We start from the raw sequence: 15,813 nt of genomic DNA, 5'->3' as shown, positions 1-15,813 counted from the left end.
AGATGCCCAGGCATCAATCTTTTGGGAAAAGGATAGAAAAGCGCTGGCAGCTTTAAAACCTCACAGTGAATTATATTAGGAAAGTGAAAACGTCTGGGTTAGATTTGATTTCACCAGGAAGCCATAAAGTGGTGCGGCTCTCAGCAAAATATATTAAACTGAAATGTCAGATTTGATGCAATAGGTACACAATTATGATAGTGTTAATAGTGGTCTTCTATCATCCTAAGACATACTTTCCAGTTCAATTTCTCAGCAGCTTGAACTTGTCATAAGTTTATAAATTAGAAATTGTGTTTGAGGAAATTTTCCTATTTTTGACAGAACGCATATACTACTATTAACTGTACCGTAGGGTTTTAGTATAGCTGTTAAAATAAACGAGAAATCACATTTGCAGATACAAAATGCCTGTTACAATATCCACTTTGCTATTTCTTTAATAATATTCCACGTCTTTCTGTACTGTTTTTCATTTAGCGTTATTTAAACTCCTTGGATTTTTCTTTAAAGAGAAGCTGTTTAACAGTGTGTGGTGTGGGGGTGGGGGTGTGATGTGGGGGGGGGGCAGTAATCCAAACAGCAGTTGCCTTGCCCAGCCTTGTCTAACATGCCTGCATGGAGGCAGAGCAGACTGGGTTCCTTTTGAGAAACACTTCACAGTTTACAAACATGCTTTTGGTTGGTTTGCTAAGTGCTCAAAGCAGCTTTTGACAGGAGACCAAAGCCAGCAGGATCCTCTTGGTGCTGTCTGTCTGGGGCTCCCCATTTCTCTGCACTGTGACTCTCTCGTCCTTTAGGGCCTTGCCTCTGCCCTTTGGGTCTTTTTTTTTTTTTTTCATGCTTTGCCTCTCCTTGAAGTTGAATGCTTTTCTGCCTGCCTCCTTCCTTGTAGGGAGTTAGGCCAAGGTCCCTTTGCCTATTGGACTAGCAGCTATAAAAACATGCAGCCACTCTGTATGTTTAGTCATAGTTCAGAATTAGAAAAATATCCCATTCAAATCTGCAGAGACAGGAGGCTGTGACTTAGAACACTGTCTTCAAGTGCCCAAAAGATCCCTCGACTTCACATGTAGCTGTACAGATGTGCATACACCACCTTAAGCATACTCCACATAACTCCTAGGAGGGCTTTCTGCACCCTTCCTGAGCTTCACCCTGTGGCTACCTTCTGTTTGGAACGCTGAAACTGACCCTCACCTTAAGTCTGCCTCTCATTTTGACCATCTTTTGCTATCTTAAGTTAGACCTTGGTATATCTCTAAACCCTGCCCCAAACCTGAAAAGTTTCTTCTTTATTTCTCATGGTCATTTTAAGCATTCTACCTAAAAATTCCTTGGACACAGATCCTTAGATACTTTGAAGGATGCAGCCTTGTTAAACATCCCTCCTCTGCATCACTCAGGGACCTTATCTCCTCCTTCTTCAGTAATGTCTAGGACAGCCCCACTGTAACACTTCACCCCCACCCCAACCCGTCTGCTTCTTGGTCCCAAAGCCATGGCTCACATTTTAAGCTTTTACTAGTACAGTTTTAATTCTAAGTTTCTGTTTCTGTAATTTCTCCGTAACAGACAACCCCAAAACTTACAAATTCAAAACTGTTCTTTGGCAATATGCAATCAGAGTTCAGGCTCAACCTGAATAGCTGAGCTCCATGTAGTAGGACACCTGGACAGCTTGGCTGGGCAAATTCCTCACCTCTCTTTGCATCTGTGTTCATATCTACAAAACGTGATGATGAGACGTCCATCCTGTGAAGTGTCTGTCAACACTAAGAAAACATATAGAGTACTTAGAATCATGGCAGGACTCAGTAAGACCTGGAAATGCCATCTTCAGCTTTAAGACTGAGTGGCCTTAAGCTTTAAGCATGGTTTCACTGATTCCTGGTCTGGCACAAGAGATAAAGATGTCATTGCGCAAAACCAGCTAGACCTCAGAGGTGATACTCTCTTAGTCTTTGTACTACTATTAAAATAAATCTTTTAAATAATATCAGTATAAATATACCGAGATGCTACCAGTATCCTACACTTACATACCAACTTTCAATAAAATTGGCTAATTGAAACAAAATTTTAAAGCAGTGAAAGAGACATAAAACTTCAAACTTTATCTGCTGCATCAGATGCTTCTCCCTAGACCTCTGTGGCTTTACTCTCCCCTCCTTCTTCATCAAAAACACCAAACTGCCCCCAATTTCTTGTTCAGACTAGTCCATTACAATTGCACTGGTGTTTTAAGGCTCCTGTGGCCTTGCCAATAAGTCATTCAAAGCAGCTGGTAATCATTAAAAAAAAGAAGGAGAGGGAGGGAGGGAGGGAGGGAGGGAGGGAGGGAGGAAAGAAAGAAAGAAAGAAAGAAAGAAAGAAAGAAAGAAAGAAAGAAAGAAAGAAAGAAAGAAAGAAAGAAAGAGAAAAAGAAAAGGAAATTTCTTGATACCTACTTTAAACCATGTCTATCTAGTGACTGTTGAACTGTTGGAAGTGTGAGTGATGCCTTCAAACTTCAAACTCTCACAGTTCATCCCAACAGTGTAGGTAACCGTCTGGTTTACAAGCACATCATGCTTAGCCAGATGAGGAAGAGAAGGGAAGGTCCTTGCCCCAGGACATATTTTCCCCTCTTTAATAAAACTCTCTGATGGTCTCCCACCCCTTCCCCTGATGGTCGCTTTAGTCTTGATCATGTCCCATCTCCATTGAAGTGTTTCTGGACCCACCCAAAGTTCCCTGCTCTCTTTGTCTGCCCTTCCTTCTCTGGTGTGATGGTCTTGCACTGTTTATACCTCAGCCCTTAGACCTCACTTTGAGTTACTAGATGTTGAGGCCATGGCTTGTTTATGCAGAACTCATCATACTGTGTGGAACTCAAAACCTTTGCTCCATGAAAAAGTAAATGTCTGAGAAGTATATAATGGATTTTAGAAAGAGTTCTGTTCAAATGGTTTAATATAAGAAAATTGATTCTTCTTACATTATATTAAAACTGATTAATGTACTATATAATTATTAATATAATATGTAGTTATATTAAAACTGATTCTGAATAAACTTAGCTCCATTTATCTAGACAGTTCATTTATATAAACCTCATTATGTTCCTGCAATGCCATAGAAAATGAATTTAGTTATTGCTTCCATGTCATCTACAAAATCATAAGACTCAGTGTCAATCAGTTTCACACAGAGCCTTGCTAAGGTAGACACCACCCAGAAGAGATACATCAGCTTTAATGGAAGATGCCATGAAAAGAAAGCATGTAAAAAGTATATATGTTTTTAGAAAATTGAGACCCATTTATTTGAAGACTCCTTGTCTGGTGGTTTACAGCACCCCTGTGCATCCTTGCGGTGACCACAGGAAGATTCAAATTTCAGGTAGTATTCTTTTAGCATGGATCCTAGGACATGAATTAATGTTGTGCTTTTTACAATATAATGTAACCCTTGTCTTGAAATTTAAGAGGATATATATAGTACACTTCAAAACCATTGTAGTTTGTTTTTCAACTTCTCTAGTTACTTAGAAAAAAGCTAAAAAATAAGGTCTTAAAATAATTTTTTCTATTCAGACTTATTCTAATGAGGCATAAACGTCACACTGAAACTCGGGTTCATCTTGAATCCAGATATTTATGACACACACAAACAGTAAAATAAGCCATCTTTATGTCCAGCTTATCCACAGCCTATATTTAAACTTGATTATAATATAAGTATTAGTCCTGTTGTATTCAGTGGTGGGTATGGGTATAAAACAACTTGGTTGGAGTTGGGGTGTCTCTGATGAGTACTGGCCTGGCAGGTGCCAAGGTTGTAACATCAGCACTGGATACAAAAATTATTTTGTAATTAAAAAGTAAAATGATGAATGTCTGTAAATACCATGAATTATAATTGCACTATAATAAAAATCAAAAGTAGCAAATATTGTGATTTTTTTAAACAAATCCTGGCAGTGACATTTTAGTTGGGATAGTTTGTTAATATACATAAAAGGTCCCTAAGCAGCATAGACCTGTTGATACAGCTTCATACATTTATCTATTGGCATTGGAAACTGCTGTTACTTTGTGTACCCATTTATCACTGTTGTTTGTTTTACTGAGGATTCAACATAAGGCCTCCAGCATTCTAAACAAGGGCTCTCTACTACTGAGCCACACACTCCCTTGACTCTGTGCCTGTTTCTCAGAATTCACAGTAAAGAAAGGATGATAAAGTGAATTGTGTAAAAGAAATGTTTCATCATCTTGGATCCCTAGATGTTTTCAAATGGAGACTAGAAGGGCTGAAATTAGGATTTTATAGTTGATAAAAGACAATCAGTTTTGTCAACTGATGTTACCAACTGGCTACTAAGCTGCATCTCTTTTCTGCACAGGAACTAATTCCAGAGTTCTACTACCTACCAGAGATGTTTGTCAACAGCAATGGGTACCAGCTGGGTGTCAGGGAGGACGAAGTGGTGGTGAATGATGTGGACCTTCCCCCATGGGCCAAGAAGCCTGAAGACTTTGTGCGGATCAACAGGATGGTAAGAAAACTGGATTCTGATAAAACAGGAGTCAAGAAGTTCACATCTTCTGTTGTCTTGTTTTTACCTGTTGCCAAGTGAAAATTACCATCTATAATGGTTAAAACCTAAGAAGCAGTGACAGAATCCTGCTGTAGTCTTCTGATGACATCCTCTGTTGTAAAGCAGACTTCTCCTATGAGGAGGGTTGATGGAGAGATATTTCAGCTCTGTGAGTTCACTCAGGAGGAGGCAGACAAGTGTCTGCTGACTAATGCCACACATTCTGAACGGCTTAAGATAAATTTCCAGGGTTGGGGATTTAGCTCAGTGGTAGAGTGCTTGTCTAGAAGCACAAGGCCCTGGGTTCGATCCTCAGCTCAAAAAAGAAAGAAAAGGAAGAAAAGAAAAGAAAAAATAAATGTCCATTCCTTGTTTTTGTCTGTTGTAACCAATGCATCTGCATACGTTTCTCACTCGTGAAAGTATTCAAGGAGAAAGCTACAATTGGAGGGTTTTTATGCATGGGAAATTTGTGCTGTGAAACACATCTCATGCTGTAATGCACCTGGCCTGGAAGAAAGCACCCATCTAGCAGCATTTCTAAAATACACGTGGCAGAGGTCTGGGTGTTCGAATACATCTGTAAATAATGTCTGCCTGTGGAGATTTATAAATTTTAATATATTTTACCACAGTGAAGGAGATTTGCATCTTGGTGTGGTTATGGTATGTGGGAAATGAACCACGCTGTCATGTACTGATAATGTTAAGAATTGTTAAAACAGTAGCCCCCAAAAGCACATCGCTAGCCCTGTTTGGAGTACTCCCAAGTCTCGTCTCCTGTCTCATAAATCTGCTTTCCTCTTTGGGGCAGTTGATTTGAGTCAGAATCTACATAATTTCCACACAGCACAATAGGAGTCATGTATCCCTTTTGGAAAGAGTATTATTGATATCAAATTGGTATATTGAATAATTCATACACTGTGCGGTCTAACATCAGTGGGTTTGGCCTGCTCAGAGCTGGGCTGCCCTCATCACAATCAATTTGGAGATATTTTGTCACTCCATAAAGAACCCCTGACCTGTTGGTATTTTATCCTATTTTCTCAATGTCCCCATCCCACCCAGCCATGCCCAGGCCATGCTAACCTTCTTACTGCCGCACTGTGTTTCTAATCTTCTGCCTTCCGGCTTCTCTGCCTGTTGTAGACATTTGATATGTGCAGTCCTAAGGCACAGCTCTGTATATTCTTCCCATACTGTGCTTTGTATCGCACTCTCAATAACAACTTTTATTTTACAGCTATATTTTCTGTCTTTAAAAAATACTCAGCAAAAAAGAAAAAGAAAGAAAGAAATATTCAGCTTTTGATATCTTTCATCTTTAGGAATTGTTGCTGATATAATAGTCTTATACTTAGAAGCACCATATTAGGTCAGGGCAAGGTGACACATGAGTTATTTTTAATTAATTAATTTTTAAAACAATTTATTTTGCATCCCAACCACAGTGTTCCCTCCCTCCTCTTCTCCTAATCCCTTCCACACCTTCCCTCCCTGCCCCCATCTCCTCCTCCATTTCTCTTCAGAAAAGAGCAGGCCTCCCATGGATATCAACAAAACATGGCATATCAAGTTGCAGTAAGACTAAGCACCTCCCCATGTGTTAAGGCTGGGCAAGGCAACCCAGTATGAGGAATAGGGTCCCAAGAGCCAACCAAAAAGTCAGAGACAGCCCCTGTTCCTGCTGTCAGGAATCCCATGAGAAGACCAAGCTACACAACTACCACTGGAGGCCACTGCTTCCGATTTCCTACTGGCACCGTGTCATTCCCAGTGCCACATGTTTTATAAGGTGGGAAGGTACTTTAGGAAGGGGTTTGCATTCTTAGTTAAAGGGTAAAACAAAAAAAGGAGTTAAATGCTGAGAAGACAGGTTATGAGAGGGAGAGTTCTCTGGCAGGAAGAGAAAGGACTTAACTTTAAAGATGGGAAAATGGCCTGTAGTGTGTTGTCTACCCTATTGGCCTAATATCTCTTCAGGAGGGCTCATTGTCTGTAGTAGGTTGTGAAAAGTGTGGAGACAACTAGCTTTAGCATTTTGAGAGCAGTCGTCTGTCCAAGATTGCTTTTTCATTGCAATGATTTGGTCAAACTTCATAAAAAGGAAAGAAGTCACTAGAGAGAAAGTGGATGTATGGTTCAGTATTACAACAAGCCTTTATCGTACATTATCTTGCAACAAGTCCCAGACAGAAACAGCAGTGAACTACTCAGTTATAGTAAAGTAGTATACTCAGAAAATAGACAGAGCCTGTGCAGAATGCTCTTCAGATACAGGAGCACAGGCAGCCAGTGGTACTCAGTGTGAGACGCTGTCTGTCCTGTGAGAACCAAAGAGATAGGAACAGGTGAAAGAGCCACTGTTTATGGCAGTGTCTGCACTGGTGCTTCCAAAGACAGAAGCAGAAATCAGTGGACTGGCTGGCCAGTCAAGGCCCCAGGGCAATTGATCCACAGTAGAAACTGGTCCTCACTGTCTTGTCTCTTCCTATTGTCCTCTCTGCCCACAGCTCATCCTGGTCAGTTCACTGGTGTGTTTGAATATGGAGATATTCTGAAACCGGGCTTACAGAAAACATGCCTTGTAACAAACAGTGCTAGAGAAGTGGGTGCTAGAAATATTAAGACTGTTGTACACAAAGCAACCAGGGACCTATATAGATTATTATCCCAGATGGATTATAGACCAGAATACAAAGCCCACAACTGTAAGTGTCTAGAAGACATGTAAGAAGCAATCCTTATGGATGTAGGTTAGGCAAAGATGCCCACATGCGATACAAAAGTATAGTCCAGAATGGAAACACTGACAGCCAGGACATCACTAATGCCTCTTTGTTTTGAGTAGTGTTAAGAAAATTAAGAATACTTCAGGCTGGGAAATGCTTTAAAACAAACATAGGACTCAGCAGATGAAAGGCTGTACACACCAGACAACCTGAGTTTGCTCTTCAGGTCCCACAAAATATTCTCCTGTCCCCTCAAAAAAACAACAAAACAAAACAACAACAACAAAAAAAAAACCCACACAGACAGCATCTTCCTCCTGAGCAATGTAGCCAGCTGGATATTTATGCCTTTAAAAGTATCACATCACTCCAGAACCTCTCTTACTCACCTACACAGGACTACCTTCTTTGCACTTGGCTTTTTCACACAATTCTTGAGAGCCATCTTTCTTGTATCCTCACTGTATTCTGTGTGTGTGTGTGTGTGTGTGTGTGTGTGTGTGTGTGTGTGTGTGTGTTTACATTAACATCATATTACAAGTAACGTCAGTCAATATTATTAATTCATGCAGCAGTTAATGAATGCTGGAGTTATTTCCAGATCTTGGCTGTATTGAGTAAGGCTGCTATGAACATTGACATAACATCACTTTTCTATCATACAAGTTTCCAGAAAAGGATGGGCTTTTGTTTCTTTAGAGTACATACCTAGAAATGAGGTTGCTTACACAGTGAATTATGTTTAACATTTTGACAAACTATCAAAGTGTCTTCTATAGTGACCGTGTCATCTTCTATCCACACTGATCTCCTTTACCCACTTATATCTCCTGTTGTTTTTTAATTATAGCCATTCTACTGGGCATGAAGTGATATACTTTTACAATTTATAATTTTAACTTATTGTTCTCCAATAAATGATATTGAATACCTCTTTATGTGTTTATTAGATGCTGCGTTTTTATATATTCTAATAAGACAGTGAGTAGTGACTTATAAATACAACTTTGGTATTCTTTATTGGAGTATCTTATATGTTCTCCAAATTAGTACTCTTATTTCAAATATGCCTAATGAATAGAAAGGTGGGTCCTGCTTTTGAAGGCAAATTCCCAAGGCATGCAATATCCTGCCTAAGGATTTGGGGTATAGTGAAAGCCAATAATTATCTGGACAAGATACCACCAGGTCATTACTATTTGTAGAAACTAATCAAGCAAGATGATACATTCTTAATTGAATCTGCAGAAAAATGTGCAATGAGTCATTTAGTGTATTAGATGGCAATGCATCCAACCCTGTGATCTTGCCGTACACAAACATTTCTAGAATTTCTGTAAATGGGATTATTTGAGAGATTGTTACAGTTATTTTCCTAAGATGTATTGCCACTTGGGTTCCTTCTTTACCTCCCCATGAGAATAGTCTTTAAACCTTCTCCCACATTTAGAAGTCAGTAAGCTTTATAGATTGATAAAAAACCAACTCAAATTAGTATAATGCTGTGTCTACCATGGGGCATGTTCCACTCAACTAGTGTCAGTGACATAACCCTTCTTCCTTTGAATCTGTGGCTATTTGTGGGCATGGAGCCTTCAACAGCCTGACTGTGGTACTGGCTTTTTTTTTTTTTAACTTGGAATTCCGAAGATCTAATTCAGGCAAACATTTTACCAACAGAGACATCTACTGCCTAGGTTTCCCCCTCAATTCTAAACCAATTTTTTTCTTATCTTACTAATGAGTCTATGAAGATATGGAAAGTAGTCTTTTGCTGTGTGCTAGATATTTTGAAATCTTCCTTCGCCCCAGGAGCCATGTCAGAATAAGTAGAAGATTTGCATAAAGATCCAGCATACAGTGGGTGGCTTTCATCTGGGACTTCCTTGAAGCCACCCTGGGACGCTTACAGAAAGAGCTCTCTTATACATCAGCTGGGTTATAGGTCTGTGGCATGTCTATGGCAGCCATTTTTGCTTCTGAGTTAGTGCTGCTTCTGGAAATTCCTGAACTATAAAGGGACATGTCACCAAGTGTGGCTATATCCAAAACTGCCACTCTCAGGGTCACTTTCCTGCATTGCACCATCTTGAAGTCTACTTCCACAGCACAGATCCTGTGTTCTGGCAGGGTTCCTCACCTGCTTATGTGGGGTGATCTCACTGATCTGTAGAAACACAGAAAACAATGAGTTAGTACTAAGTATCACGAGCTTGCTACATATTTCTAAGTTTTGCCAAAGGTACATTTATTTGGTGTGTGCGTCTATCATATAGAAAGCCTATATACCAATAAAGTGAGGTGTAGAAGCATTGCGTCTTCCCTAAATTCTGGATGACAACTACCATTGGTTCAGTGTTTTGTTGAAGTGTCTGTGCACTTATTGGGTAGTTCCTATAGGTTTTAGTTACTCTGAAATAGGTTTGGAGGGGAGTATAATGTGCTCTGCTGTATTTTAATATAGACTAGGATTATCTCCAGTTATTCACAAGAGTTCTTTGTTACTGTGCCAATGTACAAAATGAGAATGTCATATATCCCAGAGAAATGACATTCGCTGTGGTAAAAGTCCTTCATCTCTTTGTGTGGATTAGTATTCTGTATCCATGAACATTCCCTCCTCCTCCCTTCATGCTGTCATTAAGAAATTCAAGGCAAAAAGTAGAAAACTACTTGTATAAAAGGGAAAGCGTCACTGGTTTTAAATGTGGCTTTACCGGGGCTTGTGGCAGTTGAGCAGGTATCTGATATGTGGGCAGCAGCCTTTGCTTGTCTGCAGATCATTTTCTAGCTTTGAAAACCAAAGCTTTAGTGTCAGTGTGTGGTGGTTGTACAAGCTCATAGAGCTCATACCTGCCCATAATATTCCTCGACTAAAGCCTGGCTGGTCTGGATGCAGTCTTAATCTGTTGCTACACTTAGTGTTGTTGCTCTTATTGTGACACTAACACATACTGTGACCAAGATGTGAATGTAGTGACAAAAATTGTTTCACTGAGGAGTTATTTAATTTGAAATTTGGTCTCATTAGAAAAAAAAAATACTGGAACGTAATGGCATTAATTTTTTAGACATCTCAGTAAATTCTAAATGCTTTGTTTGCACAGCAAGCAAGCACTGACTTAATTTATCTACATAGAACTAAGCTGATCACAGCCAGCTTCCTTATGAAGCATTGATAAAACCTTGTGTTCAGTTCTAACATGGTTAGCATCTGACCTTTTGACAAAGGACAGAAATAGAAAGTCTTTCTGATAGTATTAGCCTAATGCTGGCTTCATCAATCATAATCTACCCATTTATAATTTGTTTTAGAGAAAAGGCCTCCATGAATGTGAAGTGGTGATGCAGTCTAGCCCTCAGCTCTGCTGAGTCAAATGCAGAACACAGGCCACATGCACCCAGGCAAGGCGCTGAGGCCCTGTGCTCATATTGTTTCAAGTCCTTTGCAAATTGTTCCTATTTTGAAGAAAATTTCTAGTAGTTAACAGTCTGCATTTGAAATATTTTACTAACATAAGAAGCAATACCTTGCTTACAAAAGAACACTGGTGATGTCCACTTTACTTAACAACTAGCTAGTGAGCACTCCAGACAGGTCTTCTAATTTATAGTACATCACTGACCAGGCAAGATTCCTTGCCCTAATTGAGCTTCTTTTCAATCAAGACAGACCAATTTCCTTATGAAGGAAGGGAGAAAGGGAGGGAAGGAGAGAGGGAAGGAAATAGCTTGGTGTGTGAGGTGGCCAGTTCTAAGTTAAAGAGAAGCAGAAGGGAAGGAGATGACTTTGGGAAGAGGTTGGTGGGTCCATTTGAAGGTGAGCTTGAGCAGAGGCCTGAGGTGAAGGAGTGAGCCATCAGGCAGAGGGACATCTGGGCAAAGTCCAGTGACAGGCATGCTCGGCCAGGCCAGTGGGCCAAGGTGCAGTGAACTGTGGTGCACAGCAAAGAGAACTGAGCAGCAATAGGACTCACCACATTGGGCTTGAAGGCTCTGTATGTACTTTGGGCGGTGGAGTGAAGTCGGAGCTGGTGTGAGCAAGGGTTAGTGTGGTGGAGTGAAGTTGGAGCTGGTGTGAGCAAGGGTTAGTGTGGTGGAGTGAAGTCGGAGCTGGTGTGAGCAAGGGTTAGTGTGGTGGAGTGAAGTCGGAGCTGGTGTGAGCAAGGGTTAGTGTGGTGGAGTGAAGTCGGAGCTGGTGTGAGCAAGGGTTAGTGTGGTGGAATGAAGTTGGAGCTGGTGTGAGCAAGGGTTACTTGCTCACACCTGCTGCACCAGTGAGAGTGCTGAGTACCTGAGGAGAACTGGAATCCTATCAGGAAGGTTTCCACAGGTGATGGGGACATGGAGGGAGAAGGAATCCATTCTCTGCCTACGCTAATGGAAGACCTCACAGTCCCCTCCATGACGTCTAGTGGCATTTCTCTCAGTCTCTTCATTTTACAGAAGCAGATAAAGGGTCAGGAGGACTGCATTGCACATCAGTTGCTCACACATAGCAGAGACTTTGAATATTTCAGTTTGTTTTGGTAGGGTGAGGGGAAGGAGGTTAGTACTTGTCATGGCCTGGGGACAGGAATTCTAAACTGCAGGACAGGCTGAAGTCAGCATTCTTACCCCAGTATACTCTGATTTGTTGAGAACATAGAAAGCTGCTTATCCTTATACCCTCCAAAAACAGTGTCTGGCATGGATAAATGGGCATAATTAGGGAGAGGTGTTCCCCTTGTTCTTTCGCATTTTGATGGAATGTGCTTGGGAAATCGGAAGTGTTTGTCTTTTTTGTCACCTGTCCCTAGGGTCTAGGACACTGTCTGTCTCCAAGGCATACTCTCTAATTGAGGATATGCACTATACTTTACACTGAAGTGCTAGTTGGTAATAATCCCATATTTTTGTATTACACTTTCCAGTTTGTATGTAAGTTGATTTCTCAGGTAACTGTGCGTGCTGCCACTGTGTTAGGACAAGAGGGTGTTTGGTAAGCACATTTGCCCCTTTTCTCACAGAAGAAAAGACAAGTGAGAGAATAAATACCTGATAAAGAATGGGGTTGACTCAGAAATATACAAGATGAAGTGGCTCTCAGGCCAGTGAGAAAGGGACAGTAAGACATGGCTCTGTGCCCTGTGCCCCCATAGACCTCCTCATCCCAGAGCCTTGATCTTAATCAGAGTACCCTGAAAAATTCCAGAGGCAGAGATGGGACAGAGTGAAAGGCTGGAGCATGCTGGGTTGTGCTGGCTAAATTATGCACGGAGAAGCCTGGTGGGGTTAGGCTGTAAGAGAAAGCATAGGGCATGGTGGCTTTTGAAGTCTGATCCATTAACAGGCTGCAGTGCACTGGGATTGGAGAAAGAGGCCACATGTATTGTAGTGGACATTTGGATGGCAGTGAGGCCCAGGAAATCATCTTGGGTCATGGTACATCCAGCCATCAGTTAGGTAATTTAGGGTTATTTATAGAATAATTTAATACACATTCCCCACCACAATCATTTAAAACAACTTTGTTGAGCTGGGTATATCAACCCAGCAATCAGGTTACTGAGATCACTGAGAGTTCAAGGCCAGCCTGGGACCCATGGTGAGTTCAAAGCTGTCCTGGGCCACATAGCATGATCGTGTGTGTGTGTGTGTGTGTGTGTGTGTGTGTGTGTGTGTGTGTGCATGTGTGTGTGTGTCCAATTATGTTTATTTAAAACATTATATGTAATATAAAATATGCATATATAGATGTCCAATTATGTTTATTTAAAACAATAATCGAGTAATTAAAGTTATAATGACTAAAATTTTAATGCAATCATTGGATTAAAAAAACTAGCCTAGACATTACAGAAACTTGAATGCTTTTCTGATTATCTGCTTGAATACACACTATTCAGAGAGTGTTTTATTACCGAAATCTTTGATAGAATAAAAGGATGGAAATATTTTTACTTAGTATAGAAGAGGTAGAAATTGCATCCCAGTATATAAAAGAATTCACACAGTTAATTTCCTTTTTTCTTTTTCCTGAGTTTTAGAGAGGCTTTATCCCAAGTGCATTAATAAAAGACTTCTCTCCCATCTAATACCCATGGGCAAAGATGGGGATGAGATTTAGGTAGGTGCTGTCCATCTGAAAGATACCACTCTACTTCATGTGTCTCTTCGCTTCCTTCCTCCTACATCCCCAGGGTAGAGTTATGGATTGGAAATTGGGTTATCTAGGCTTAAAGCAATTGCCTCTGCCTTGAGATGTGCACGGAGATGTTCAAGAAGCTATTAGGGCCATTACAACACTAATAGCTTAGTAATCAAGTATTTTTCATATTTTCCAGTGTAGCACTGTACTAAAATCTTATTTCAGACTGCAGAGTGGGTCTGTGCATGCAAACCCAGCTCTGAAGAAACCAAATAAGTACAGCCATGTGTTGAGTAGCAGGTAAGTACCATTTAAAGTGCAGTGAGCAGTCTGGGGTGGACTTCTGCTCTGGGTGATGTGGCAGTTAACAGTCAGTTCCTAGATATGCATTTGACTTTGAACCAGATTTAGCTTTCAAGTGTTCTAAACTTGGGTTTTATTTTCCTCTTTCATAGTGTGAGCAAGGTAGTTATATTAAAATTTGTCAGCTTCACTCCAACCTCATTTAATTTTGTGAAGGAAAAGGCAAAGCTACCCAGAACAGCTAACTGCCACTGTCCGTTGACTCCTTGTGCTGCCTCTATTGAGGAAGCTAGACTAGAGCAAATAGCAGTAGACATTAGAAGTAGTTTGAGGTTAATTAAATATTATTATGAAAACTATGAGCTACTAAGGCTCAGAGCTGGGAGGAAATGGATTAATACCAAGCAAGATATTGAAATGCAGGAATCGATGCCCAGAAGCCTTAGAGAAATTTAATGAAATTTCCCTGCACCCTCATAAAAATCCAAGACTTCTATTTTTTAGGTGAATTCTACCAAATTTTCAAAAGTTAATGAACTCAGTTCTTATATAAAATGTCCCCAGAAACCATGGAAAGATGTTTTAGGAGGGTAAGAGGATTGTGATTCCAACAGAAATTGAAGGGGAAATTAGAAAAAGAACAAGTGCCAACTCCATATACATGGAAAGATGGCTAAGATGCTAAGAGTACTTGCTGCTCTTGCAGAGGACCAAGATTCAGGTCCCAGCACCTATATAATACTGCACACAATCACCTGTAACTCCAGTTCCAGAAAGTGGGATATGGTCTTCTGGCATTAGAGGGTACTTAGACAAACTTGGAATCATCCAATTACACTCATCATGTACACACACACTTAAAAAGTTAAAAATTCAGCACTCAAGAGGCAGAAGCAGGCAAATCTCTGAGTTAAGGGCCAGCATGGTCTATAGAGTGAGTTCCAGGACAGCCAGGGCTACTCAGAGAAAACTGCTCAAAAATAAATAAACAAACAAACAAATAAATAAATAAATAAAAATAAAGTGAGCAGGGGGAAATTTTAGGAGACCAATAAACATGTCTTTAAAATATCTAATTTGTTAGTAATCAGAGGACTACAAACTAAAACACTTAGTTACCATTTTGTATCTATCACAGTAGACAGAATTAGAAACCTCATCAAGGGGAAGTGGCATACAGAGGCACCAGGGACAACTGGAGTTGGGGACAGGACAGTGGGGGACAGTTGAAGAACAGCAAGCAGTGGCTTGACCCCGGGAGTAGGAGGTGAGGTCCTAGTCCTATTCCAGAAAACATTTCACAAATGTCCAAGGGCCGTGGGGGATGGGCACAGCTATGTCCCAGGGGATGTCTGTGCAGCATGTGGAGCAGTGGATTAGCCGCACACAGGCTGCCAGAGGCAGATCGCAGAACAAGTGCAAGGGACAAATGAGATCCTAGGCCATGGCTGTAGAGCAAACACACACACAAGAGGACGCTTCATCAGAACGGAAGGCATCAGTAAATACGGCCCCGTTGGTGCCTGTTGGGGAAGAAGAAGGGAAAGAAGGAATACATTAAAAACTCAAAGTACTGGAAGCCATTATTCTCTCTGTCCCTCACTGTTGCATTATTAGTCAATAATGGCTTTATCCTAACAGAATAATGTACATTTGTCAATCTTTTGGTGATAGCTCTAAGATTTATTTCACATGGTTGCTGTTTAGCAAATCACAAATAACCAAAACTTTAGGTATTAATTCCACAGCTATTCTCAGTTCCTGAGAGGAGATTTGAATGTGACCACTCAATAGTGACCCTGCATGATAGTTAGCTTTTTTATCCTTCCATCCATTAGACAAGGCATTGAAATGATCATGAACAATTGTATGGACTTTTTAAATTGACTATGATACTGAATCGACAAAATCACACAAACTATAACAGATACACTACAAAAATTTAAGTGATCTTTTTTTTTTGTCTCATTGCCTATATTCTGGTCTGAATGATTAGTTTAATATTAATAAAATGGAGCATAAAAATTCTGTTTAGTTTTAGTAAGTAAATGCTGTTTTCA

At 40.4% G+C, this 15,813-nt stretch overlaps 1 protein-coding gene across 6 annotated transcripts in view; it reads left to right on the top strand.

Annotated features, from left to right (window-relative positions):
* The window catches only part of Nbea (neurobeachin), a 551,973-nt gene that overhangs the window by 494,213 nt on the left and 41,947 nt on the right, over nt 1-15,813 (top strand). For all 6 annotated transcript variants that reach the window (XM_036189952.1, XM_036189948.1, XM_036189950.1 and 3 more), the window contains one exon: nt 4,391-4,543. In XM_036189952.1, the coding sequence (XP_036045845.1) occupies nt 4,391-4,543 (153 nt within the window). The remainder of the gene's footprint in view (nt 1-4,390; nt 4,544-15,813) is intronic.

This window comes from Onychomys torridus, chromosome 6, assembly GCF_903995425.1.
Source record: "Onychomys torridus chromosome 6, mOncTor1.1, whole genome shotgun sequence".
NCBI classification, from domain to species: Eukaryota; Metazoa; Chordata; class Mammalia; order Rodentia; family Cricetidae; genus Onychomys; species Onychomys torridus.
Note: the sequence above shows the minus strand (reverse complement) of the source record. Positions and strands in the feature narration are given on the sequence as shown.